At 50.4% G+C, this 24061-nt stretch overlaps 1 protein-coding gene across 2 annotated transcripts; it reads right to left on the reverse strand.

Moving 5' to 3' along the window:
- Positions 1-429: 429 nt before the first annotated feature.
- Positions 430-17543, reverse strand: TXN2 (thioredoxin 2). Of its 2 annotated transcripts, XM_023222090.1 has the most exons (5): positions 17084-17543; positions 16094-16356; positions 12227-12350; positions 1183-1303; positions 430-721 (listed from the first exon to the last, which is right to left on the reverse strand). In XM_023222090.1, exons 2-4 carry the CDS (start codon positions 16354-16356, stop codon positions 1190-1192), a joined length of 501 nt encoding a protein of 166 aa, XP_023077858.1. In that variant the 5' UTR covers positions 17084-17543; the 3' UTR covers positions 430-721; positions 1183-1189. The 2 variants fall into 2 exon arrangements, with proteins under 2 accessions (XP_023077858.1, XP_023077857.1); XM_023222089.2 differs by having other exon boundaries at positions 430-1303.
- Between the last annotated feature and the right edge of the window lie 6518 nt (positions 17544-24061).

The following is a 24061-nucleotide window of genomic DNA, read 5'->3' on the forward strand; positions in this document are numbered from 1 at the left end:
TGTCTGGTCCCGAGGCCCAGAAGTTCCTGCAGGCACCCATGGGAAGGACAGCCTGATCCCCACAGGGCCAGGCACCTGCTGGCGCAGCCAGGAGCCCATCAGACGGGGGTGGCCTCAGAAGGGTCAAAGGGATCAGCTATGGGAGCCCAGGTTTCAGAGGTAATCACGTCTGGATAGAAACCCCAGTTCTGCATCCCATGAGCCTCAGTGTCTTCATCGGGGTAATGGGGACAACAGCCTCTTGCCTTAGGAGGGCATGAGGACTGGCACGTGGCATCCTCAGAATAGCAGCCACAGCTGACAAGCATGATAGCGAACAGGAGGGGCTGGTTGGAGAGTGTTGTGGTTAGGGGAGGATGCGGGGACAGTGGACAAGCCCCCTGGGAAAGGGTCACAGGTGCTCTGAGCCCACACAGATGCAACACTGCAGACGGTGCAGACCCTTGCTTTATTGGTCTGACTTGTTCACAGTTCAGCCCCCTGCTCAGAAAACCAATGGGCCAGCTAAGGAGCGAAGGAGGTACCTCGAGACTTCCAGAGTCAAGGTTCTCCAGGGCTCCCCAGCCCATCAATCATTTTCTGCCCCACTGCCTGGGAGGTGAGGTGGGAGAAGGCTCCCGGGGGGTGAGGATGGGCGACTAGAGGGGATGTCAGTGTGGGACCCAGGGTCTGCTCTTCACAGTAGGAGGTGGAAGGGATGACTAAGTTCTTTATCACAGACCTGCAAAAAATGAGAATTAGACATTATTCTCACTAGTTTGGGCTTCGTTTTTTTCCCCAAAACAGCAGCAGGAAAGAGAAATGCAGGTGATGTGGAGATGAGCGAGGCACGAGGTTTCAGATCGGAAGGGACCAGAGATGAAGACTAAGGTGTGGCTGCCTGACCAGGAACACTGTGGGCTGGCCCGGGCTCTCTCCACGCATCCCGGGAGAACTGCCACAGGCCCTAGCGGGAGGGACGAAATGCGTGTGGGAGGGAAGACGGCGGTCCCCGGATCAGCAGCAGCACCATCCTCTGATGGCCCCTGGGCAGTCCGCCAGCTCAGAAGCACTCAGGGCTGGAGCCTGGGCTCTAAGCACAGGCCCCAGAGGCCAGACAGGAGGGAGGCAGCAGGAAGGGCTGGCGTGGAAGGGCTGAGTTCTACTGGGGTCCCACGCGGGCAAGGGAACCAAGACTCGTCCCTGCTTGTCAGCCAATCAGCTTCTTCAGGAAGGCCTCCAACTGATCCTCATCCTTGATGCCCACAAACTTGTCCACCACGTCCCCATTCTTCATGGCCAGTACAGTGGGCACCGCTGACACCTGGGTGGTGAGGACAAGGGGGTCCAAGTGAATTGGGAGTGAACGCTTCTTAACTGCCACTCCCAAGCCTTTGTGGGGAAGGCTGGTGGCTTATCCAGGGCACTGATTTCCCAAAGCCATGGGCAGGCCTAGAGGAACGTGGCTCTTCCCTTAGTGCAGGGGTACTGCAGGGCCCGGTGGCCACCCGTTGAAGAAACTTCTTCCATTGCGGGCTCCCAGCAGTACCCTTCCTCCCTTAACCACAAGACTGACTCACTGGCCCAGTGGTTTTGCTGGAATGACAGGAGAGATGAAAATAGCCCATGCAGCTGGAGGCCAGGGCGGGGGGCAGGGAGGAGCTCAGGGGAAGCCTGGCCCGGGGGGAGACAGAAGCTGGGGGGCAGTTCGAGTCCTGGCTTTGCACTCACTAGCAAGGGAGCCTTGGCCAGGTCACAGCACCTTTCTGAGCCTCCGTGTCCTTTTCCATAAAATGGGGGTAAGGTCTACCTTTAGGGTTTGGGATGAACATTAAAGATTCAAGTATAGGCTGGGCACAGTGGCTTACATCTATAACCCAGCCCTCTGGGAGACTGAGGCTGGAGGATCGTTTGAGTTTAAGAGTTCCAGACCAGCTTGGGCAATATAGTGAGACCTTGTGTTTACTAAACTCCCCACCAAAAATTAGCCAGGCATGGTGGTGCATGCCTGTCCTCCTGTACTTGGGAGGCTGAGGCAGGAGGATCGCTTCAGCCTGGGAGACTGAGGCTGCAGTGAACTGTGATGGTGCCATTGCACTCCAGCCTGGGTGACAGAGTGAGACCCTGCCTCAAAAAAAAAAAAAAAAGAAGAAAGATCTGAGTATAAAGCAGAGCTCAGGGCGGGCGCGGTGCCTCACACCTATAATCCCAGCATTTTGGGAGGCTGAGGTGGGCAGATCATTTGAGGTCAGGAGTTCGAGACCAGCCTGGCCAACATGGTGAAATCCCGTATCTACTAAAAATACAAAAATTAGTTGGGCGTGGTGGCGGGCGCCTGTAATCCCACCTACTTGGGAGGCTGAGGTGCATCGCTTGAGCCTGGGAGGTGGAGGCTGCAGTCAGTGGAGATCGCACCACTGCACCCCAGTCTGTGTGACAGAGTGAGACTCCATCTCATAAATAAATAAATAAATAAATAAATAAAGCAGAGCTCAGGTTCTGGCTGACCCAATCCGACTCCTACCAGCCAGGTGAGCTGGGGCATGACCCTCAGTAACTAAGCTTCAGTGTTCTCAGATGCTAGATGGAGACACTAACGGCACTTCCATCAGAGGGCATGAAAGCTGAATGAAATAATACGAGTAAAGTCTCAGCACAGCACCCAGCAAATAAGCGTAGGAACCTGGCATTGTGCCTGGCATACAGTGGGCATTCAAAAAAAAAGTGGCTGCAGAGGGCACAAGGAAAAGTCCAACACAGGCCCCACGAGAGCATGTTAGCTGGCTGCCGTGATGAGTGACAGGGTCCAGAAACTCAGGGCCTTCTCCTGGACAGCGTGGGAGGAGAGGCTTGGCCATACACGACCTCACGCTTATTGGCGGGTTGCAGGCAGATGGCAACGGCAACATTCTTGGTCTGTGAAGCATTTACTCAGTTCCCTCAGGGACCTGCATAGGTTATGTGGAATGCGGATGAGGCTGTGGCCCACCAGACTGGCATTGTGAGGTCTCTGCTGCCTGGGATCCCTGCCTGGCATTCGTGGGCATTTGAGAAAACCATTTAAACAGAACAAGATAGGCCGGGTGCGGTGGCTCACACCTGTAATCCTAGTACTTTGGGAGGCCGAAGCGGGCAGATCACTTGAGGTCAGGAGTTCGAGACCAGCCTGACCAACACGGTGAAACTCCATCTCTACTAAAAATACAAAAATTAGCCAGGCCTGGTGGCGCATGCCTATAGTCCCAGCTACCCGGGAGGCTGAGGCAGGAGAATCGCTTGGACCTGGGAGGCGGAGGTTGTACTGAGCTGAGATTGTGCCATTGCACTCCAGCCTGGGCGACAGAGCAAGACTCTGTCCCTGCCCCCAAAACTAAATAAATAAATAAAAATAAACAGAACAAGATAAACATAGACTTTTCTTACACACAAGTTAACTACAAAGTAAGAGCAGAGATTCACACAAACGTAGCAGGTCTTCACATATCCCAGTGCTGCTGCCACAGACCATCTTGGAAGTCAGTAAGATTTAGAATGTTCAAAAACCGTGCGCATGGTAGTTAGGAAAGGCATGCAGGCCAGACCATCCCGCCCTCACCCACTAACTTTACGTGGCAGGCCCCGCACCCCACTCCTCATGGGCACTTTGGGGACAAACACAGCAGGTCAGAGGACACAGTCCTTGTCCTTCTTAGTGCCTCAGGCCCCTTCAAAGTCTGTCCCTAGGCTGATGTGGGTGGCAAACCCTGTTTCCAGGCAGAGCAGGGCCCGAAAAAGTTTTGCTCCAGGAGGCTCCAGGGAGCGCCTGAAGCCACCAGGGCCTTCCCAGGCATTCTCTGGTGCCCTCTAGTGGTCTGCAAAGGTAGCTGGAGCACCTCAAAGCCGGAGCCTCTTGGCAGAAGCAGAGAGCTCAAGCCGCCGGCTCCCACCTGCACACTGTCCTATTCCTTTAATTAAAATAAACGCTTTATGCCACTGTATAAGAAATGGCCTAACCTTTTTCATGGCAGGACTCTAAGTTCACTGAAGAGGCTCAGAGAGTGGACTTAGTGTTCCTTAAGAACTCCAGATAGGGACAAGCACAGTGGCTCACACCTGTAATCCCACTTTGGGAGGCCAAGGCAGGCGGACTGCTTGAGGTCAGGAATTCATAGCAAGACATCGTCTCCATAAAAAATTAAAAAAAAAAAAAAAGGAACTCCAGATGAAGGCCATAATGATCTCACTCATGTAAACCTTCACACATGCTTCAACACGCACAGACCCTGCTGGTGTCAGGCAGACAGCAGACGTGCTGTGAATGGAGGTCTGGTCATTACTGATCAAGGGGATTTTTTTGAAGTTGAGCTGAAACACACACACACACACAAACCCCCCGCTAGGGCTCACAGGAAACGTGAGCTGGAATGGGACTTCCCTCGACCTGGAGGAGGCGGCTGAGGCTCTGCTGCTCCTGTGTTTGGCTCACATATCAGGAGGAGCCAGTGCCTGTAAACACTGCCTTCTGTGGAAGTGCACAGGCCTTGGCACATTCTTCTGGAATGTTCTGAGTGTGAAAAAGGCAGTGACTGGGCCAACTGAGGGGCTGAGGAAAAGATACGCTAAGATGTGCTGCCTGTCCTGTTCCATGAAGCCATTTGGAACCTCCTATCCTTGGATAAAGACCCTCTGAACTCAGGGCAGGAGTCCGGGAGTGTGCACACGTGTGCAGTCTCTTTTCCGCTAACCCACAGCCCGCCTGCACCACCACCGAGCTCCATGTCCTGGCATGTCTTCTCCTGTCTCACCCCGATGGCATCCATCTGTTAACTCAGCTAAGGGCCTACCAAGGGAAAGGCACAGTGCTAGGTGCTGCGGAACGTGGCAACCTCCTCCTCGGCTCATTGCAGAGTTAAAAGGAAAAGATCACTGTCACATGCTGGGTGCTTTTTTGTGTCAGGAATGATATAAACACCTGTATACACTATCTCACACTCTCCTGGCTGTGGGTAGGGTCATTTTAATGATGAGAATACTGAGGCTCAAAGGGTGAGCAACTGTTCCAAAATGACGCGGTGTAGGCCGGGCGCGGCGGCTCCTGCCTGTAATCCCAGCACTTTGGGAGGCCAAAGAAGGCGGATTATCTGAGGTCAGGAGTTCGAGACAAGCCTGGCCAACACGGTGAAACCCCATCTCTACCAAAAACACAAAAATTAGTGGGGCGTGGTGACAGGCACCTGTTGTCCCAGCTATTCAGGAGGCTGAGGCAGGAGAATGGCTTGAACCCAGGAGGTGGAGGCTGCAGTGAGCTGAGATCATGCCATTGCACTCATTGCAGTGAGACTCTGTCTCAAAACAAACAAGGCCAGGCGTGATGGCTCATGCCTGTAATCCTAGCACTTTGGGAGGACGAGGCAGGTGGATCACCTGAGGTTAGGAGTCTGGGACCAGCCTGGCCAACATGGTGAAACCCCGTTTCTACTAAAAATACAAAAATTAGCCAGGCGTGGTGCCACACACCTGTAATCCTAGCACTTTGGGAGGCTGAGGCAGGAGAATTGCTTGAACACAGGAGGCAGAGGTCGCAGTGAGCCGAGATTGCGTCACTTAACTCCAGCCTGGGTGAAAGAGCGAGACTCCCTCTACTAAAAAAAAAAAACAAAAAAACAAAAAAACAACAACAACAAAAAAACAAAGCTGGGATCTGAAACAAGATCTGTTTGACTCTGCAGTCCAGGGCATCAAACTCCGTTGTGCTTCTGCCCAGCAGCAAAGAGACAGACACCTACTGAGTCCCAGCGCAGGGAAGAACATGTGGGGACGCATTAAAGGATTTCATGCTTCAAATGCAAAACGTCAAGTGTTTTGTAAAAGCTTTTAGATATGAGAGGGTTCTTGGAAAAACAACTATTGAAAAATTCAAATCCAACTACATGACATTCTGGCAAAATGAGGGAGACACTGACAAGATCAAGGGTTGCCAGGGCTGGAGGGAGGAGGAAGGAGAGATGAACAGGCAGAGGACACGGAGGCAGTGAAATGACTCTGGATGATGCTAGAATGGTGAACACCGGCTTTGACACATTTGTCCCAACCCACAGAAGCCACAACACCAAGAGCGATCCCCGATGTAAACTTCTGGCTTTGGGGGATAATGATGTCCGTGTAGGTTCATCAGTTGTGACAAATGGATCACCCTGGTACGGGCTGTGGATAGTGGTGAGGCTGGGCAGGCGGGAGGACGGGGGCTTATGGGAAGTCTCTGTACCTTCCCCTTCCTCTCAATTTTGCTATGAACCTAAAACTGCCCTAAAAACATAAAATCTTCAGAAAGAACGACGACAAAAAATGAGATCAGTGACTGCCGGGGGGGGAGGGGGGGGGGGGGGGGGAAGGAGAGGTGAACTGCTGGAAAACAGGGGAACCAAGGGCGGTGGAACGGTTCTGTATGGGGCTGGAATAGCGGACACATGCTATTATACATTCGTCCATGAACTTTCCTTTTGGCAAGCAGTCTGTGCTGAGAGCGGCAGCTGAGACACAGGCTTTCAAAGAGCAGTTCCTCCCCACAGAGTCAGTCCGGGGCCTCCAGAAGCAGAAAGTCAGTCTGGGGCCTTCAGAACACTGGCTTCTCTCCGTGTTGGCTCAGGACGCCCAGCCTTGGCATCACCTGGGAGCTTGTTAGAAATGCAGTCTTGGTGGCCGGGTGTGGTGGCTCACGCCTGTAATCCCAACACTCTGGGAGGCTGAGGCGGGCGGATCACAAGGTCAGGGATTCGAGACCAGCCTGGCCAACATGGGGAAACCCCGTCTTTACTAAAACAAAAAAATTAGCTGGGCGTGGTGGTGGGTACCTATAGTCCCAGCTACTTGGGAGGCTGAGGCAAGAGAATAGCTTGAACCCGGAAGGCAGAGGTTGCAGTGAGCTGAGACTGCGTCACTGCACTCCAGCCTGGGCAACAGAGTGAGGCTTCATCTCAAAAAAAACCACACGCACACAAGCAAATGCAGTCTTGGTGGCTGGCACAGTGGCTCACATGTGTAATACCAGCACTTTGGGAGGCTGAGGTGGGAAAATTGCTTGAGCCCAGGAGTTCAAGACCAGACTTGACAACATAGGGAGACCCCATCTTTTCTAATTTTTTTTTTTAAATGAAACAAACAAAAAAGAAATGCAGGGCTGGGTGTGGTAGCTCACATGCCTGTAATCCCAGGACTTTGAAAGGCAGAGGTGGGTAGATCGACTGACAGGAGTTCGAGACCAGCCTGACCAACATGGAGAAACCCCATCTGTATCGAAAAATACAAAATTAGCCAGGCATGGTGGTGGGTGCCTGTAATCCCAGCTATTCGGGAGGCTGAGGCAGGAGAATCGCTTGAACCCGGGAGGCGGAGGTTGTGGTGAGCCGAGACTGCGCCACTGCACTCCAGCCTGGGCGACAAGAGCAAAACTCCATCTCAAAAAAAAAAAAAAAAAACAATAAAGGGCACTCATATCTTCTAAAAGATGAGAAAATAAAAGGATAACACCTCTAAGTGTGAGGTGAGAAACAGAAGCCCAAGAGGAAAGCACAAAGGCCGAGGGTCCGCTTCTGGCCCATTCTCTCCCTGCCTTCCCCACGAGCTGGCAAGGTCGGGATGGTCAGGAGAGAGGCAGGTAGAGGCAGAAGAGCGGAGAGTCTTGCATCCTGCTAAGCCAGGGCAGTGCCGAGCGTGAGGAAAAGGGGCTGGGGCATTGAACCCCAAGGCCCTGAGGGACTTTCCCTTCGCTCTCCCTTGGCAGACAGTGAAGTCCTAGGGTGGGCAGTTCGAGCATAAAGTGGTTCAAGGGGAGAGATCTGTGTGAGGAAGGAGACTTACCTGAGGGTGTGTGCGGGGGGCGGGGAGGGTGTCATGAGAGCTCGGGCAGAAGCGTATAATTCCCTGAATATAATTTATTTAAAGCAGTTTTTCTTCTTTTTTTTCAAGGAGTCTCACTCTGTCACCCAGGATGGAGCGCAGTGGCGTGATCTCAGCTCACCGCCACCTCCACCTGCTGGGTTTAAGTGATTCTCCTGCCTCAGCCTCCTGAGTAGCTGGCACTACAGGTGCCCACCACTACACAGCACTAATTTTTGTATTTTTAATAGAGACAGGGTTTCACTATGTCGGCCAGGCTAGTCTTGAACTCCTGACCTCAGGTGATCCATCCACCTCAGTCTCCTAAACTGCTGGGATTACAGGTGTGAGCCACTGCACTTGGCCTAAAGCCGTTTTTCCAACAAGGTCAACCAACATTTGAAAAAGGACTTGAAGGTCGGGAGTGGTGGCTCATGCTTGTAATCCCAGCACTCTGGGAGGCTGAGGTGGGTGAATCACTTGGGGTCAGGAGTTTGAAACCAGCCTGGTCAACATGGTGAAACCCCATCTCTACTAAAAATACAAAAATTAGGCCAGGCGTGGTGGCGCACGCCCGTAATCCTAGCATTTTGGGATGCCGAGGTGGGCTGATCACCTGATGTCAAGAGTCCGAGACCAGCCTGACCAACATGGTGAAACCCTCTCTTCTATTAAAACTACAAAAATTAGCTGGGCGTGGTGGCTGGGGCCTGTAATCCCAGCTACTTGGGAGGCTGAGATAGGAGAATCGCTTGAACCAGAGAAGTGGAGGTTGCAGTGAACCAGGATCATGCCACTGTACTCCAGTCTGGGCGACAGAGTGAGACTCCATCTCAAAAAAGAAAAAGGACTTTAGGCCTTAAAGAAAGCCGTCATGGGGGGCACTGTAGTTCTCTCAGAGGAAACTTGCTCCTCAGGCTCTCTTCAGAAAGAAAAGAGGAAGGAAGGAAGGGAGGGAGGGAAGGAGGGAAGGAGGGAGGGAAGGAGGGAAGGAGGGAGGGAGGGAGTGGGTCCGGAAGAACCCTGGCTGGAGCTTCCTAAACCCTGCAATGATGTCAGACCAGGGTTTGGCAAAACAACACGGCTGAGACCAAGCGATGTGGGCCCAGCAGCCTTGAGGACTTTCTGTGTGATAGCGCAGTCCCCAGGCAGTGGAGGGGTGGCAGTGGCGGGGAGAGACTGAGAGGATTCCACAAGAGGCATCTCCCTCTCACTTCCGGGGCTTTACCACAGGCCTTCGGTACCCACTCCCACAACAGCCTCCTGGGGACGGTCCTCAGCATTCTTGCCACCCCACGAGACACTGGGGCAGGGCTATGGGCTTCTTAGCATCTGCAGTAGTTACCATAATCCCTGCACATGGCTGGTCCTCAGGTGGTGTCTGCTGAATAGTTATGATGTGGTGTCTGGCAGAGCCAGGAGGCCTGAGACATCTGAAGCCCACACGTGACCTGTGGGAGGCCCTAGGAGCCCCAGTCCGGGCTCTCACCCGAGGCATAGCCAGGCAGGGGAAAGCGAGGGGCGTCCAAATGGGCAGACAGACGCCTCCCTCACTGAGCAGTCAGTGGCCAAACTTTTTGAAAAAGTGACTCACCCCTCCCGCAGCCCCTGTAAGGAGCCCTCAGTTACTAACTCCCAAGGCAGGCCTGCTCCAGTGGCCACCTGCAGTGGCCGTCACGTTTGTCTGCCTGGTCTCCATCTCCCCTGCTTCTGGTCATCGCAGACTGATATTCCCTTGGGTAGTCACTCCCCACTCCCTGCCTAGCTCAAGGGGTGGCCAATCTGTTCTCACCCCGCCCCCACCACCCATTTCCTGCCACAGAGCACTGGTCAGGGATGGGTGCCTCTATTTGAGCTGGTCTAGTGAGAATGAAACCTGGACTTGTAAACTCTGAGGAAGACAGAGGCCTCTTTCATTCACTTGTTACATGGAGGAGAAAGGAGGGAGGGGTGAAGGCTCACTCTGGCCAGGTTAAGGTATTTCAAGAAAATCAGAAATCCAGATTTTCACATGACATCTGAGTTTCAAATATCAGCATCTGGTTCCTATTACTTTAAAATACTCTGAGTGCCAGACTAAAAGTGTCTGTGAGCCAGATTGGGCCCAGAGGCTGCCAGGAGTGTCCTCGGCTCTGCAACAGCGCTACCTTCAGCACGGCTATCCAGAGACCCACCCAATCCGGCTGCAGTCTGCTTTCCCCAGCTCCATGCCTGGCCCTTCACTCTGGCCACCCAGGCAAAGTGGGCCTCTCCCCTTTCTCCAGGCAGTGGTCTCCAAGCCCCAGAGGATGCCCCCACCCCAGACACCTCCAGGCACCTGGCCCCTGCTGGCCTGTAAGCAACCCAGGCTCATCAGACCTCAGGGCTTTTGCTTTGCTTCAATAGTTCTTCCAAAGACCCACATGCTTCCTTCCTGTTTTTGCTCAAAGGTCACCTTCTCAGGGAGATCTACCCTAGCACACCCTTTAAAAAAGAAACCCGCCAGGCGCAGTGGCTCATGCCTGTAATCCCAGCACTTTGGGAGGCCAAGGCAGGCGGACAACCTGAAGTCAGGAGATTGAGATCAGCCTGGCTAACATGGTGAAACCTTGTTTCTACTAAAAATACAGAAAATTAGCTGGGCGTGGTGGCATGTGCCTGTAATCCCAGTTACTCGGGAGGCTGGGGCAGGAGAATTGCTTGAACCCGGGAGACAGAGATTGCAGTGAGCTGAGATTGCACCATTGCACTCCAGCCTGGGCGACAAGAGCAAAACTCCGTCTCAAAAAAAACCCTGGCCGGGCACGATGGTTCAAGCCTGTAATCCCAGCACTTTCGGTGGCTGAGACAGGCAGATCACCAGGTCAGGAGATCAAGACCATCCTGGCTAACATGGTGAAACCCCATCTCTACTAAAAAATACAAAAAACCAGCTGGGCAAGGCGCCCAGCTACTCGGGAGGCTGAGGCAGGAGAATGGCATGAACCCGGGAGGCGGAGCTTGCAGTGAGCCGAGATCGCACCACTGCATTCCAGCCTGGGCGACAGAGCGAGACTCTGTCTCAAAAAAAAAAAAAAAACCCTGCCCCATAGTCAGTACTCCTGTCCCCTTTTCCTGATGTATTTTTCTCCATTGAACTTATTATCTAGAACAGGGGTCAGCAAACTACAGTTTACAGGCCCAATACAGCCTACTGCTTGCTTTTGTAAATAAAGTTTTATTGCAACACAGTCACGCCCATTTGTTTGTGTAGTATCTATGGCTGCTTTCGGCCATGAGCACGGCTAAATGGTTGTAGCAGAGACCACTGCCCTGCAAGGCCTCAAATACCAACTGGTCCTTTAGAGATAAAGTTTGCCGACCCCTGATTTAAAATACTAGAATGTAGACTCTATGAAGGCAGAGACTTTTTGTCAGTTTTGTTCACTGCCTTATCCTCAACACCAAGTAACAGTACCTGGCACTCGAGGGACTCTCAAATATCTGCTGAATGAATGGACAAACCAACCAACCAACCAAGTGAGACGACTCCATGTCTTTGTGCACGCTGTTTCCTCAACCCCTCCTCCTTCTCCGAGCATCCTTCACGGCTCGACTCAAAGGTTCTCTCTAACGTGAAGCATTCCTGTCCCCTCCAGCTCCCCCACAAGCAAACAGTCCCTTCTTCCTTTATGCGTCTCTTCTTTTAGCACTCCTCACCCTACACTGAGATGATCTTTCTACCTGCTGTTCTCTAGGAGTTGCTTGGAGACAAGATCTCATCTTATTTGTGTCAGAATCACAAATGCTTGCACATCGAGCTCCCAAATGACTGCTCATTGAACATGTGGGTAGATGAATAAAGGAATGTACCAATGTCTGAGACTAAGAGAATGACCTGGTGTTTTCGGGTCATACTATCTACTTCCTAAAGGTGGCAAAGAGAGACAGGTGGCTCAGAGGATCAACAGCCACTTCTACAAAGTGCTCTGAGCTCCTAAAAGCTCTGGAAAAACAGGCCGGGCGCGATGGCTCATGCCTATAATCCCAGCACTTTGGGAGGCCGAGATGGGCGGATCATGAGGTCAGGAGTTCGAGACCAGTCTGGCCACCATGGTGATATCGTCTCTATTAAAAATACAAAAAATTAGCCGGGTGTGGTAGTGTGCGCCTGTAGTCCCTGCTACTCGGGAGGCTGAGGCAAGAGAATCGCGTGAACCTGGGAGGCAGAGGCTGCAATGAGCCAAGATCACACCAATGCATTCTAGCCCGGGTGACAGTGAGACTCCGTCTCAAAAAAAAAAGCTCTGGAAAAACCAAGAGACCTTGCTTACTGGCTACCTGGTGCTCCCCAAGATATCTCCTACACCAGCTACCCCTGGGCCCGACACCCCCTACACTGGCTGCCCTGTGGCAACCCCCTGTCAATTCATACCTCATACTCAATGGCGAGGTCTGTGTGGTCATCAATATCCACCTTGGCCATCACCACCTTCCCATGCTGCTTGGCCACCATCTTCTCTAACCTCGGCCCCAGGATCTTGCAGGGCCCACACCACCTCAAAAGGCGAGAAAGAAAGCGTCCAGTCAGTCAAAAGACCGCTCAGCATCCCCTACTGGCTTCCCACACCTGCATTTTTCCAAGGAATATTTTACCCTTATTATCTCTGTCTACCATGTTTAAAAATTAACACAGGCCGGACGCGGTGGCTCATGCCTGTAATCCCAGCACTTTCGGAGGTCCAGGCGGGCAGACCACAAGGTCAGGAGATCGAGACCATCCTGGCTAATACGGTGAAACCCCGTCTCTATTAAAAATACAAAAAATCAGCCAGGCATGGTGGCAGGCACCTATAGTCCTAGCTACTCGGGAGGCTGAGGCAGGAAAATGGCGTGAACCTGGGAGGTGCAGCTTGCAGTGAGCCGAGATTGTGCCACTGCACTCCAGCCTGGGCAACAGAGTAAGACTCTGTCTCACACACACACACACAAAAATAATAATAATAATAATAATAAATAAAATAAAAATTAACACACCAAATGGTAATGCCAGGAGATTCTGCACATGGGAAATCTTCAGAGATCCCAGACTTCTAAAACACAGGCCTCATCAGAAGACTCTTAGAATAAAAGGGACTTATTTCAGTATATTTCAGATAAATATACTGTCATATAAAAGAATATGGGATTGGAAGTTAAAAGGTTCAAACAGAGGCTCCTCACCAACCAGCTGATTATTCTGGGGCCCTATTTTCTTCATCTGAAAAAGAGAGATTATGGCTCTCAAAGCTATTAGGAGAGATCAACTAAGACAATGTGGGTAAGCATGCGTTGGAAGCTGCGGGGTTATTTCAAACACCATGTGGACTCCAAACTAAAAGGAGGGGAACCAATGGCCAGGAGTGTCTATAACACGCCAGTCCCTGGACAAGCAGTTTTTCTGCTCTTACCAAACACACCCCTCAACTCTGCAAAGGGAATGCACCTTCCAAAGAAACTGAAGCCCATATGAGTTAAGAAACTTGTGCAAGATTAGAGAAGCACAGCCGGGATCGATCATAACCCAAAGCTGTGTTGAAAGTGTTTTCTTTGGCCAGGTGCGGTGACCCACGCTTATAATTCCAGCACTTTGGGAGGCCGAGGCGGGCGGATCACCTGAGGTCAGGAGTTTGAGACCAGCCTGGCCAACAACATGGTAAAACCTTGTCTCTACTAAAAATACAAAAATTAGTCAGGAGTGGTGGTGCGCGCCTGTAATCACAGCTACTAGGAAGGCTGAGGCAGGAGAATCGCTTGAACCTGGGAGGTGGAGGTTGAAGTGAGCTGAGACTGTGCCACTGCACTCCAGCCTGGGCGACCGAGACTCTGTCTCAAAAAAAAAAAGAGTGTTTTCTTTCACCCACAGGCTACTCTGTGATCCCACAGTGCCTGAATTGACCACTATCACTGCACTGATCACAGGTTCCCCTCTCGCTGGGGAAGCTCATCCAGGACAGGCCTGGTGCTGTCATCTCTATGTATGTGGCACCAAGGACAGTGCCTGGCTCACACCCCACTTCCTTCCTTACCAAACAAAATGAGGCACTACCCCATTTATCGTGCATTTCGGAAGCCCTCTCTGGAACGTTCACTACACCAGCAGGCCAAAACAGTTCCACCTTTCACAAACCCCTGGCTGACAACTGCTATTTTATTCTCAGCACTTACTTGTCTATTTTTGAGATGGAGTCTCACTCTGTTGCCCAGGCTGGAGTGCAACGGCACGATCTTGGCTCACTGCAAGCTCCGCCTCCTGGATTCAAGTAATTCTCCTGCCTCAGCCTCCTGAGCAGTAGGTGTGGTGGTGCACACCACACCCAGTCAGGCCTGAGGGTTTTAAATGCTGAAAATAGGCTGGGAGTAATGGCTCACACCTGTAATCCCAGCACTTTGGGAGGCTGAGGTGGTGGGGGTGGGGGTCACCTGCAGTCAGGAGTTCAAGAGACCAGCCTGGCCGATATGGCGAAACCCCATCTCTATCAAAAATACAACAAAAAATTATCTGGGTGTGATGGCAGGCACCAGTAGTCCCAATTACTTGGGAGGCTGAGGCAGGAGAATCGTCTTAACTTGGTAGGCGGAGGTTGCAGTGAGCTGATCGAGCCACTGCAGTCCAGCCTGGGTGAATGAGACTCTGTCTCAAAAACAAAAAAAGAAAAAACCCCTCAGGCCTGGCGCAGTGGTTCACGCCTGTAATCCCAGCACTTTGGAAGGCCAAGGTGGGAAGATTGCTTGAGATCAGGAGGTAGAGACTGCAGTGAGTCGTGATCACACTACTGCACTCTACATTCTAGCCTGGGTAACAGAGTGAGACCTTGTCTCTAAAAGAAGAAAAACAAAAACAACTCATAACACCTAAAAACCCAGTGTGCAAGACCTTATCTCCTATTACAAGTGAAGAAAGGAGCACAAAGATATCAAGCGGCCTGCCCAAGGCCACAGGGTGAGTCAGAAACAACTGGAAAGATGGCAGAACAATCTGTCAGAGACCTGACCAGAAGGCCCTTCAATTTCTTTTTCTTTCTTCCTTTCTTTGAGATGGAATTTCCCTCTGTCACCCAGGCTGGAGTGCAATGGTGTGATCTCAGCTCACTGCAACCCCCACCTCCCAGGTTCAAGTGATTCTCCTGCCTCAGCCTCTTGGGTAGCTGCGATTACAGGTGCCCGCCACCGGGCCCAGCTAATTTTTGTATTTTTAGTAGAGATGGGGTTTCACCATGTTAGCCAGGCAGGTCTCGAACTCCTGACCTCAGGTAATCCACCCGCCTTGGCCCCTGAGAGTGCTGGGATTATAGGTGTGAGCCACTGTGCCCGACCTGAAGGCCCCTGAATTTTTAACTTATGCTACACTGGTTTCTCCCAGGATGCCTCATTCAGAGGGCTTTGTCCAGCTTTTGTGTAGCTGGGTGTCTAGCCAGGCCCCAAAGGTCTAGAAATGAAAAAGGCCAGGCTAAAAATCAGAAGGCCAGAGGGACTTAAATATCACTAAAGGAAACTCAGACAGCATTGAAAGGAAACTCCTTCCTATGCCCTATATGCTTGGGCACCACGATAATAACACTAACTTTTTTTTTTTTTTTGAGACGGAGTTTCGCTCTTTTTGCCCAGGCTGGAGTGCAATGCCCAGGCTGGAGTGCAATGGCATGATCTCGGCACACTGCAACCTCCGCCTCCTAGGTTCAAGTGATTTTCCTGCCTCAGCCTCCCGAGTAGCTGGGATTACAGGTGTGCACCACCATACCTGGCTAATTTTGTATTTTTAGTAGAGATGGGGTTTCACCATGTTGGCCAGGCTGGTCTCGAACTCCTGACCTCAGGTGATTTGCCTGTCTCAGCCTCCCAAAGTGCTGGGACTACAGGTGTGAGCCACCGCGCCCGGCCGACACTGATAACTTTTTGCCAGCCCTTCTTGCAGTTTTCATGGGAAGGTGTTAAAATACACTTATCTGCAGGGCCAGGAACTGATATACACCAAAAGCAAGGTGACAGTCATATTTTTCCAACTCTGGCCCATGCTGAAGATGATGCTGTGCTTTCTGGGCATTAAGAAACAGAACATGTGTTTCCCAGCACTAACTGCAGTCAGCTTTGCAGACTCTTCACTCATCTGTCTTCTACTAGACTGTACTCCCCTTGAGGGCAGGGACTGGGCCTGACCAGTCTGTATATTGAGTCTACATATGAGCAGCATAGAACATAGCACGCATTCAATAAATACTTGAACAAGTAGGACCCTAGTCTTCTGTGGACCCCCAATACTCACTGTGCGTGGAAATCCACAACCACTGGTGTCTCACTGTTGACCACTCGGTCTTGAAAGTCAGGTCCATCCTGGATATTAAAGGTGGTCAAGGAGATCCTGGTGGTGTATATTGTTCGGCCTGGGTTGGGTGTTATAGTCAGGCCACCAGGACTGCATTGTGGGGTCTGCAGGGTTCTGGAAGTGAGGGGTGGCCACCGACCCTGAGAGGGCTTCCTGGAGATGACGGAGGCCAGGAACCTCCTTAGGAGAAGTCGCTGAGCCATCTGTGAGGGAAGAGGCAGAAGAATTGGGGCACACAAAAGGAAGTTGACACACTAGAAAAATAAAGAGATTTGGGCAGTACTCGGGGCTCAAGAAGAGGCAGAGTGGGAAGCAAAATGCAAGGAAATAATATGTAAGATTTGTAGCGTAGAAGTGAGGACGCTGAGAATCAAGGGAGAGGAATAGCTAGGCAAACCAGAAGGACAGGAAAACTGGCTTCACAACCAAAAAGAAATCGGGATTTAGATTATAACAGAAGAACGGGAGGAAGAAACCAACATTTAATAATTTATGTAAGGACCAAGTACCTTACATATATTACTGATCTTCCTACAGCAACTTTGAGGAAGTTGCTATTGTACCGCCCACATTGCAAGTAAGGAAAGGCATCCGAGGCTCAAGTAAGTTAAGTGACATGCCCAAAGTAACCCCACTATTAAATGACAGCCAACACTGGAACCCAGGGTCGTCTGAAAAGATGAAACGCAACAATTGAAGGAGGAACTAAGAGTATGATAGGAACCAAAAACGAAGAGACATGTACTGGAGGGAACTAATAAAGAAGGGACATGAATGGAGGGAACTGGGAAAAATCGGACGCCACCAAGGACCCCGGCTCTCCGGCGAGCCAGGTCCCCCCGCCCGCCCGGCCGCCAGCCTGCGCAGGAACGCGCTCGCAGCATGCCTCAGTCACGACACCACTTCCAGCCAGCCCCACGGGGCTCCTACCTCCCTGCAACGCGAGCGGAGGGATGCACAGCTTAGCCCTCCCTGCCTGTCAAGGGCACTCCTGTCGTCACTTCCTCAGGGAGGCGGGCATTAACGTCACTTCCGGGGACAGGCAGGCGGAACACTGTCCCTCTCGAATTTTTTTTTTTTGAGACGGAGTCTCTCGCCCTGTCGCCAGGCTGCGGTGCAGTGGCGCGATCTCGGCTCACTGCAACCTCCGCCTCCCGGGTTCAAGCGATTCTCCTGCCTCGGCCTCCCGAGTAGCCGGGACTAGAGGCGCACGCCACCACGCCCAGCTAATTTTTGTATTTTTAGTAGAGACGGGGTTTCACCATATTGGCCAGGATGGTCTCCATCTCTTGACTTCGTGATCCGCCCGCCTCGGCCTCCCAAAGTGTTGGGATTACCGGCCTGAGCCACAGCGCCAGACCAGTCCCTCTCTAATTTGAGGAGCGTCTGGGATTTTCCGCCAATGGGAATGGCGGGAGGAGGCACAGCTGAAAGGGCGGGGCCTCAGCTAGGGACCGGAAGCAATGGGCAGGCCGTCGGGGGAGGGATTGGAAGAGGCGGGCAGGCCTTGGTCTGGACGAAGGCTGGCGCGGGGCGGAACCGGAAGGGGTGGGCGGGCCCTAGAGGAGGGACCGGAAGAGGAGGTGATGGCGCAGGGGTAGCAATGGAGAGTACTTAAGGGAGAAAAGGCAGTTGAGAGGTCCCCGTGGTTTTTGATTTTGTCAACTCCTGTTGCTTGATTTTAATTATATTTATTTATTGGTTAATGACAGAGTCTCGCTCTGTCTCCCAGGCTGGAGTTGCAGTGGCGCGATCTCGGCTCAATGCAACATTCAATTCCCGGGTTCAAACGATTCTCCTGCCTCAGCCTCCCAGGTAGTTGGGATTACAGGCTCGCGCCATCACGTCGGGCTAATTTTTGTATCTTTTTTTTTTTTGAGACGGAGTCTGGCTCTGTCGCCCAGGCTGGAGTGCGGTGGCCGGATCTTAGCTCACTGCAAGCTCCACCTCCCGGGTTCCCGCCATTCTCCTGCCTCAGCCTTCCGAGTAGCTGGGACTACCGGCGCCCGCCACCTCGCCCGGCTAGTTTTTTGTATTTTTTAGTAGAGACGAGGTTTCACCGGGTTAGCCAGGATGGTCTCGATCTCCTGACCCCGTGATCCGCCCGTCTCGGCTTCCCAAAGTGCTGGGATTACAGGCTTGAGCCACTGCGCCCGGCCTAATTTTTGTATTTTTAATAGAGATGGAGTTTCGCCATGTTGGCCAGGCTGGTCTGGAATTCCTGAGCTCAAGTGATCCGCCAGCTTCAGCTTCCCAAAGTGCTGGGATTACAGGCGTGAGTCACTTTGCCTGGCCTCCTGTTTATAACTGGCGCCATCCACTTCCTACAGATGTTGACAGGTTCTGTTTCTTCATTTATTAAGTAAAGCTAAGCTCCTCAAAGGCATGGTGCCCTTTATATGTAAAAGAACTCACCTGGGAGTTTAGGGGGTCATCCTTAAATGGCCCTCGTCTGTGTCCACCTAAAGGAAAACAAAAACTGAGGCGGGCTTAATTTAAGCAGGGAGTTTATTTGGGTCAAGTTCGAAGACTGCAACTTGGAGCAGAGATTCAAGTTGTCCTGAATATACACTTGGATTAGCAGCAGCTGAAAGAGCGTTTTTAAAGGAAAAGAACAGGTTCTCAACTGTTGATCAAGAATTTTTTCTTTTTTTGAGACAGAGTCTCACTCTTGTTGCCCAGGCTGGAGTGCAGTGGCGCGATCTCAGCTCACTGCAACCTCTGCCTCCTGGGTTCAAGGGATTCTTCTCCCTAAGCCTCCCTAGCAGCTGGGACTACAGGCATGCCTCACCATGCCCAGCTAATTTTTGTATTTTTAGTAGAGACGGAGTTTCACCATGTTGGCCAGGATGGTCTCCATCTATTGACCTCGTGATCCGCCCACCTCGGCCTCCCAAAGTGCTGGGATTACAGGCCTGAGCCACCTCTCCCGGCCTCTTTTTTTTTTTTTTTTTTGATAGATGGAGTCTTGCTCTGTAGCTAGGCTGGAGTGCAGTGGCATGATCTTGGCTCACTGCACACTGCAACCTCTACCTCCTGGGTTCAAGCGGTTCTCATGCCTCAGCCCCCCAAGTAGTTGGGACTACAGGCGAGCACCACCACACCTGGCTAATTTTTTATATTTTTGGTACAGACCGGGTTTCACCATGTTGGCCAGGCTGGTCTCGAACTCCTGACCTTAAGTGATTGCTCACCTTGGCTTCCCAAAGTGCTGGGATAACAGGCATAAGCCACCGCTCCCAGCCACCCTGCCCATTTTTGTATCTGCTTTTCTGTGTCTCTAGCACTTTCTCTTCCACAGTTACCTATCAGTCCTATTCAGCCCTTCCACAGTATTTTCTAGGGAGCCAATTTTCCTGCCTAATTCACATTCTGAATTTCAAAGGAGGACCAGTCCTGTTTGTCCTTTTCCCACAGTCACTTCACCCTGATCAGCCTCAGGTTTCTCATCTGAGCAATGAGAAGAATAATGCCTTTCTCATAGTTGGGCTGTGGGTTGCAGTAGAGACAGAATCCATGTCATTGCTGCCTGATGACTCATGCAGGGAAAGTCTGTGAGACACATAGAGAAGGCTGAGCTCTCGGCGCCCTATAAAGGGGCTCTCAGCTACATGATGGCTGCTCTGTCCAGCTAGAGCTGAACAGGCCTGGGTCTGGCTTAGTCACAAGCAGGCTCAGGGCACAGCTGTGAGGCAAAGGGAAGGAAGCCAGGACTGGCAGCCTGGGCTAAGGGTAAAACTTCTACCTGTTACCAATATTTATTGCAGTGGTTTTCAAACTGCAGGATGTGGACATCAGTGGGTTTGCAAAATTAATTTAGTGGGTGGTAATCAACTTTTTAAAAAAAAAACATGGGGCAAGGCGTGGCTGCTCACACCTGTAATCCCAGCACTTTGGGAGACCAAGGCAGGCCGTTCACTTGAGGTCAGGAGTTCGAGACCAGCCTGGCCAACATGGTGAAACCCCATCTCTACTGAAAATACAAAAATTAGCCGAGTCTGGTGGTACACGCCTGTAATCCCAGCTACTCGGGAGGCTGAGGCGGGAGAATTGCTTGAACCCAGGATTCAAGAACCCAATTCAAGAATTGCTTGAACCCAGGTTCAATTGCTTGAACCCAGGCTGTAGTGAGCTGAGATCATGCCACTGCACTCCAGCCTGGGCTGCAGAGTGACACTCCACCTAAAAAAAAAAAAAAAAAAAAAAAAAAAAAATTAAGGAGAAAGAAGCAGGTGTCACATATTTAGGCATCAGTAAATTATTTGCTGCAGCATCTCATATCCTTATTGGAACAAATGGCTCAGTGACCCTTCAGGAACTGGGTAGGCAAGATGTGTGTAACAGGATTTGATATTATGAGTTTGATCCTATCAGAGATTATTTTTTTAAAAAGTTTTGAAAAAGGCAGGGTGGGATGACGGGATCCAAATTCTGGTTTACCTGTAATCTGTATGCAATCCAACATCCTGGTTAGGGAGAAACCTTTAACTTAGAAGTTTCAGCCTCATTCAAGTTATCCCAAGTATTATTGTTAGAAATACATTTTTGGTGCTGCAAAAGAAATAGCACTCGAACATAAATTTTCTCAGCAAGGCAATTTTACTTCTATAGAAGGGTGCATCTCGTGGATGGAGCAACGGTGAGAGCACACCTGAACAAGGGAGGGGAAGGGGTTCTTATCCCTGATGCAGGTAGCCCCTACTGCTATGTTGGTCCCTTATTGGCTAGGGTTGGACCACACAGTCTAAGCTAATTCTGATTGGCTATTTTAAAGAGGGCAGGGGTATAAGCCAGAGTGGTAGGGTGAGCAGTTTCAACAGGAAAGACGGTTCCGGACCAGGTGACTAAAGGTCACTCATGTCAGAGCAGGTGATAGAAGCTAGAAGGGGATTGTTTACTGAAACTAGGGGCAAGAAGACATAAAGAATGAGGAAGTTACTTTAAAATGAAGAACAAAGAACAGGGGAGCTGAACACACTGATACATTGGTTCTTTGGAGAGGATCTCAGAACTCATTGTACTTAACAATTTACAGGCTAAAACCTTTGAAGAGGAATTTATTATATCCTACAATTTTCCCCCCTTTCAATTTTCATAGTACTTCCTCTTCAAACCTTTCTTAACATGTCTTGGCTTTGCTGCTCAACTTAATCCTCTAAAAGAAAAAGCTGATGTGAAAAATCAGGTGGAGGAGAGAGGTAAGGGAGGTTTTAGTAAATGCTGCTTCTATAAGTCTTTGCACTAGCCCATGGATGCATAGTATGACACAACACCCAACAAGAATGAGTACACCTATTACGGCTGCAAGAGAAGTAAGAATTGAGGCTATGATTTCTTTCCATTTACTGAACCACCTTTCTAGCCACCCTGAGAAAGGGTTATCGACTCCAGAATTTTAGCTAGTTCATTGGATAAAGCGGTAAGTCTTTGTAAGGCCCTTGTTATGCTCCCAGTTGGGGCAGTTTTGTTTGGGATAAAGGTACAACACTGAGTTTTAATCATAACACAAACACCTCCTTTTTCAGCGAATACACCTAGGGCCATTCTGTTTTCCCAGGCCATCTGGCTAGTGGGCCCCAATTACTCTGCTATCCCTTTGACAGCATCCCTGGCGTAATTAATAAACACTGCTGATTATAATAGATGGAATTTATCCAATCTACATTTTTATTAATTGTCACCCACGAAAATATTGACTTAAATCCTGCAGCTATTTGATCTCGGGCTTTAAATTCATCTGGTACTCCTCATGGAACTCCAATAGCATTTATATAAACATGGGGGTCAAAGGACCCATGTGGGGCACTTCTTTTATGATTTTCTTTTTTTATCGTGTTGATGGATTGCTAGGGTGAAAGGGATGGCCAGTTGGACTACAGTACGAGTACTACTATAATTACTTGGCAGAGTACCCAGCAATAGTCCCCTGCAATACCACCACACATCTGCTCGGGGATGAACAAGGGCAGACTGGCAAGCTCTTGAAAAGGCTTGGTTTCACTGCACCCTGTTAAGTCTCCAAGGGATGCTAACTTTTCCCCCTGCTGTGAAAGGCACGAGGTGAAGTTAATATCAAGGGCCGGAGGCCATATGGCCCTTGGGGGCTGATCTGCAGGGCTCTTGACCTCAGGGAACAGCAGTGAGTCTTGCATGATTCATCGCCCCAGGCTGTGGAGTTCTGGAAGACAGCTGCCATACAGCTCATGCCTGGTCCGTGAGAGGACCACCCACGGGGAAAGGGAACAGTTTGGGTCTCTGGCCTGCCTGTTGCACAAGTATAACAGTTGTTTTTGTTTAGTGTGTGAACAGAATATTTAATCAATTCCAGCCAAGCGTTTGCTTCCTGATACCCTGTTTCAATTGCTATAGTTTGTTTTAAATCTCTAACCTCTACAACAACTACTTTGGTTTTATCATTGGGTACGTGACGAGAGAAGGTTTGGTTAGCGGAGAACTTAGGAGAGGGAGAAGGGGGTGCAGGAGGTGAGGAGGCAATGAAGTGCGTTTCAAAGGATCCTATGTGGTCCTTCCCTGAGACTTCTGCTCTTATACAGTAGAAATGGAAAAAACTCTAGGGAGGAGAGATGGTAATCTGTACTGGATTACATTGGCTCAGCTGACAATGGGGAGGGGTAACTCCTTTAGTAAAATGAATATATGGTTTTAAGAAACTGCAGGTACTCACTGGGGGGTCCATTCTCGCTCTTCAGTATTTTGTAGAGCATTGGACCAACTTCAGGTGAGAAGCTCTGCTCTAAGAGGACAAGATTCCCAGTTTATACTGGAATCTTCGTCAAACTCTTCCCAAACTAACTCATCCCAGTTAACAGCTTCCAGTCTGAGGAGAGCTAGGAAGGACAAAGATATTTTTCTGAAGTGGAGGGTTGCCTCTGGTTTGGGAAATCTCCACAGGGCATCACAAGGCAAGCATCGAAAGTTAATAGTTTGGGGTGAACTTGACCTAGTTACATTAATAACGAGAGGACTAGCAGTAGAAGGGGAAAAGAAAGAGATGCAATATAAGAGGATCAAACCTGTTTTAGCTTTAGCTTGGCTGGAGTTGGCCCTGGAATAGCTGTCCATGATTCTGGAGGGGGTGGTGCTCTTTTGACCCAGGTGTGATGAGTCCATCCTCTTTCTGCTGTTTGACCTGCAGTCTCAGTAGTTAGAAGCACTAGGTAGGATCCTCCCCAAGCCAGTTTGAGTTTTCCTTCCCTCCATCTTTTGACGAGGACGTGGTCCTAAGGCTGATGTTGGTGTCCTGGAAACTCTAGGAGTGGCACCTGTGCTAAAAGACCTTTAGTTCTGAGGGAAGAGAAAGTGGAAGATAAACCAAATATATATTTTCTGAGAAACTGATCTTTTGTTTTGAACGTGGGAATGTCAGCAGTGGAGGGCAAACAGGGCAACCCATGCAACATTTCATGAGGGGCTAAGCCAACATCTCTCCGAGGAGCAGTTTGGATTCTCAACAGGGCAATGGGAAGACATCTAGCCCATGGCAACCGAGTCTCTAACACTAATTTGGTTAGGTGGTTTTTTTATAGTTTGTTCTTTCTACTCTTCCTGATGAAGGTGGGTGCCAGGGAGTATGATATTCCCATGTTATATCCAGTACCTGGGCTAATTTCTTAATGACACATTCAGTGAAATGAGTCCTATTATCTGAATCAATGTCTTCTATTAAACTAAACTTGGGTATAATATTTTCAACTAATGCCTTGACTACATTATTAGCAGTTGTACTTGAAAAGAAAATAGCTTCTGGCCGGGCGCGGTGGCTCAAGCCTGTAATCCCAGCACTTTGGGAGGCCAAGACGGGCAGATCACGAGGTCAGGAGATCAAGACCATCCTGGCTAACAGGGTGAAACCCCGTTTCTACCAAAAAAAAAAAAAAAAAAAAAAAA

This window comes from Piliocolobus tephrosceles, chromosome 19 (genome assembly GCF_002776525.5).
Source record: "Piliocolobus tephrosceles isolate RC106 chromosome 19, ASM277652v3, whole genome shotgun sequence".
Lineage (NCBI taxonomy): Eukaryota > Metazoa > Chordata > Mammalia > Primates > Cercopithecidae > Piliocolobus > Piliocolobus tephrosceles.

What these genes read in the sequence shown, in the direction of transcription:
- TXN2 (XM_023222090.1), bottom strand. Translation starts at nt 16,356, where the DNA reads ATGGCTCAGCGACTTCTCCTAAGGAGGTTCCTGGCCTCCGTCATCTCC. An exon ending in GTTGTGGATTTCCACGCACA is followed by an intron (nt 12,351 to 16,093) that starts GTGAGTATTGGG and finishes TCGCCTTTTGAG; the next exon opens with GTGGTGTGGGCCCTGCAAGA. An exon ending in ACCTCGCCATTGAGTATGAG is followed by an intron (nt 1,304 to 12,226) that starts GTATGAATTGAC and finishes CTCACCACCCAG; the next exon opens with GTGTCAGCGGTGCCCACTGT.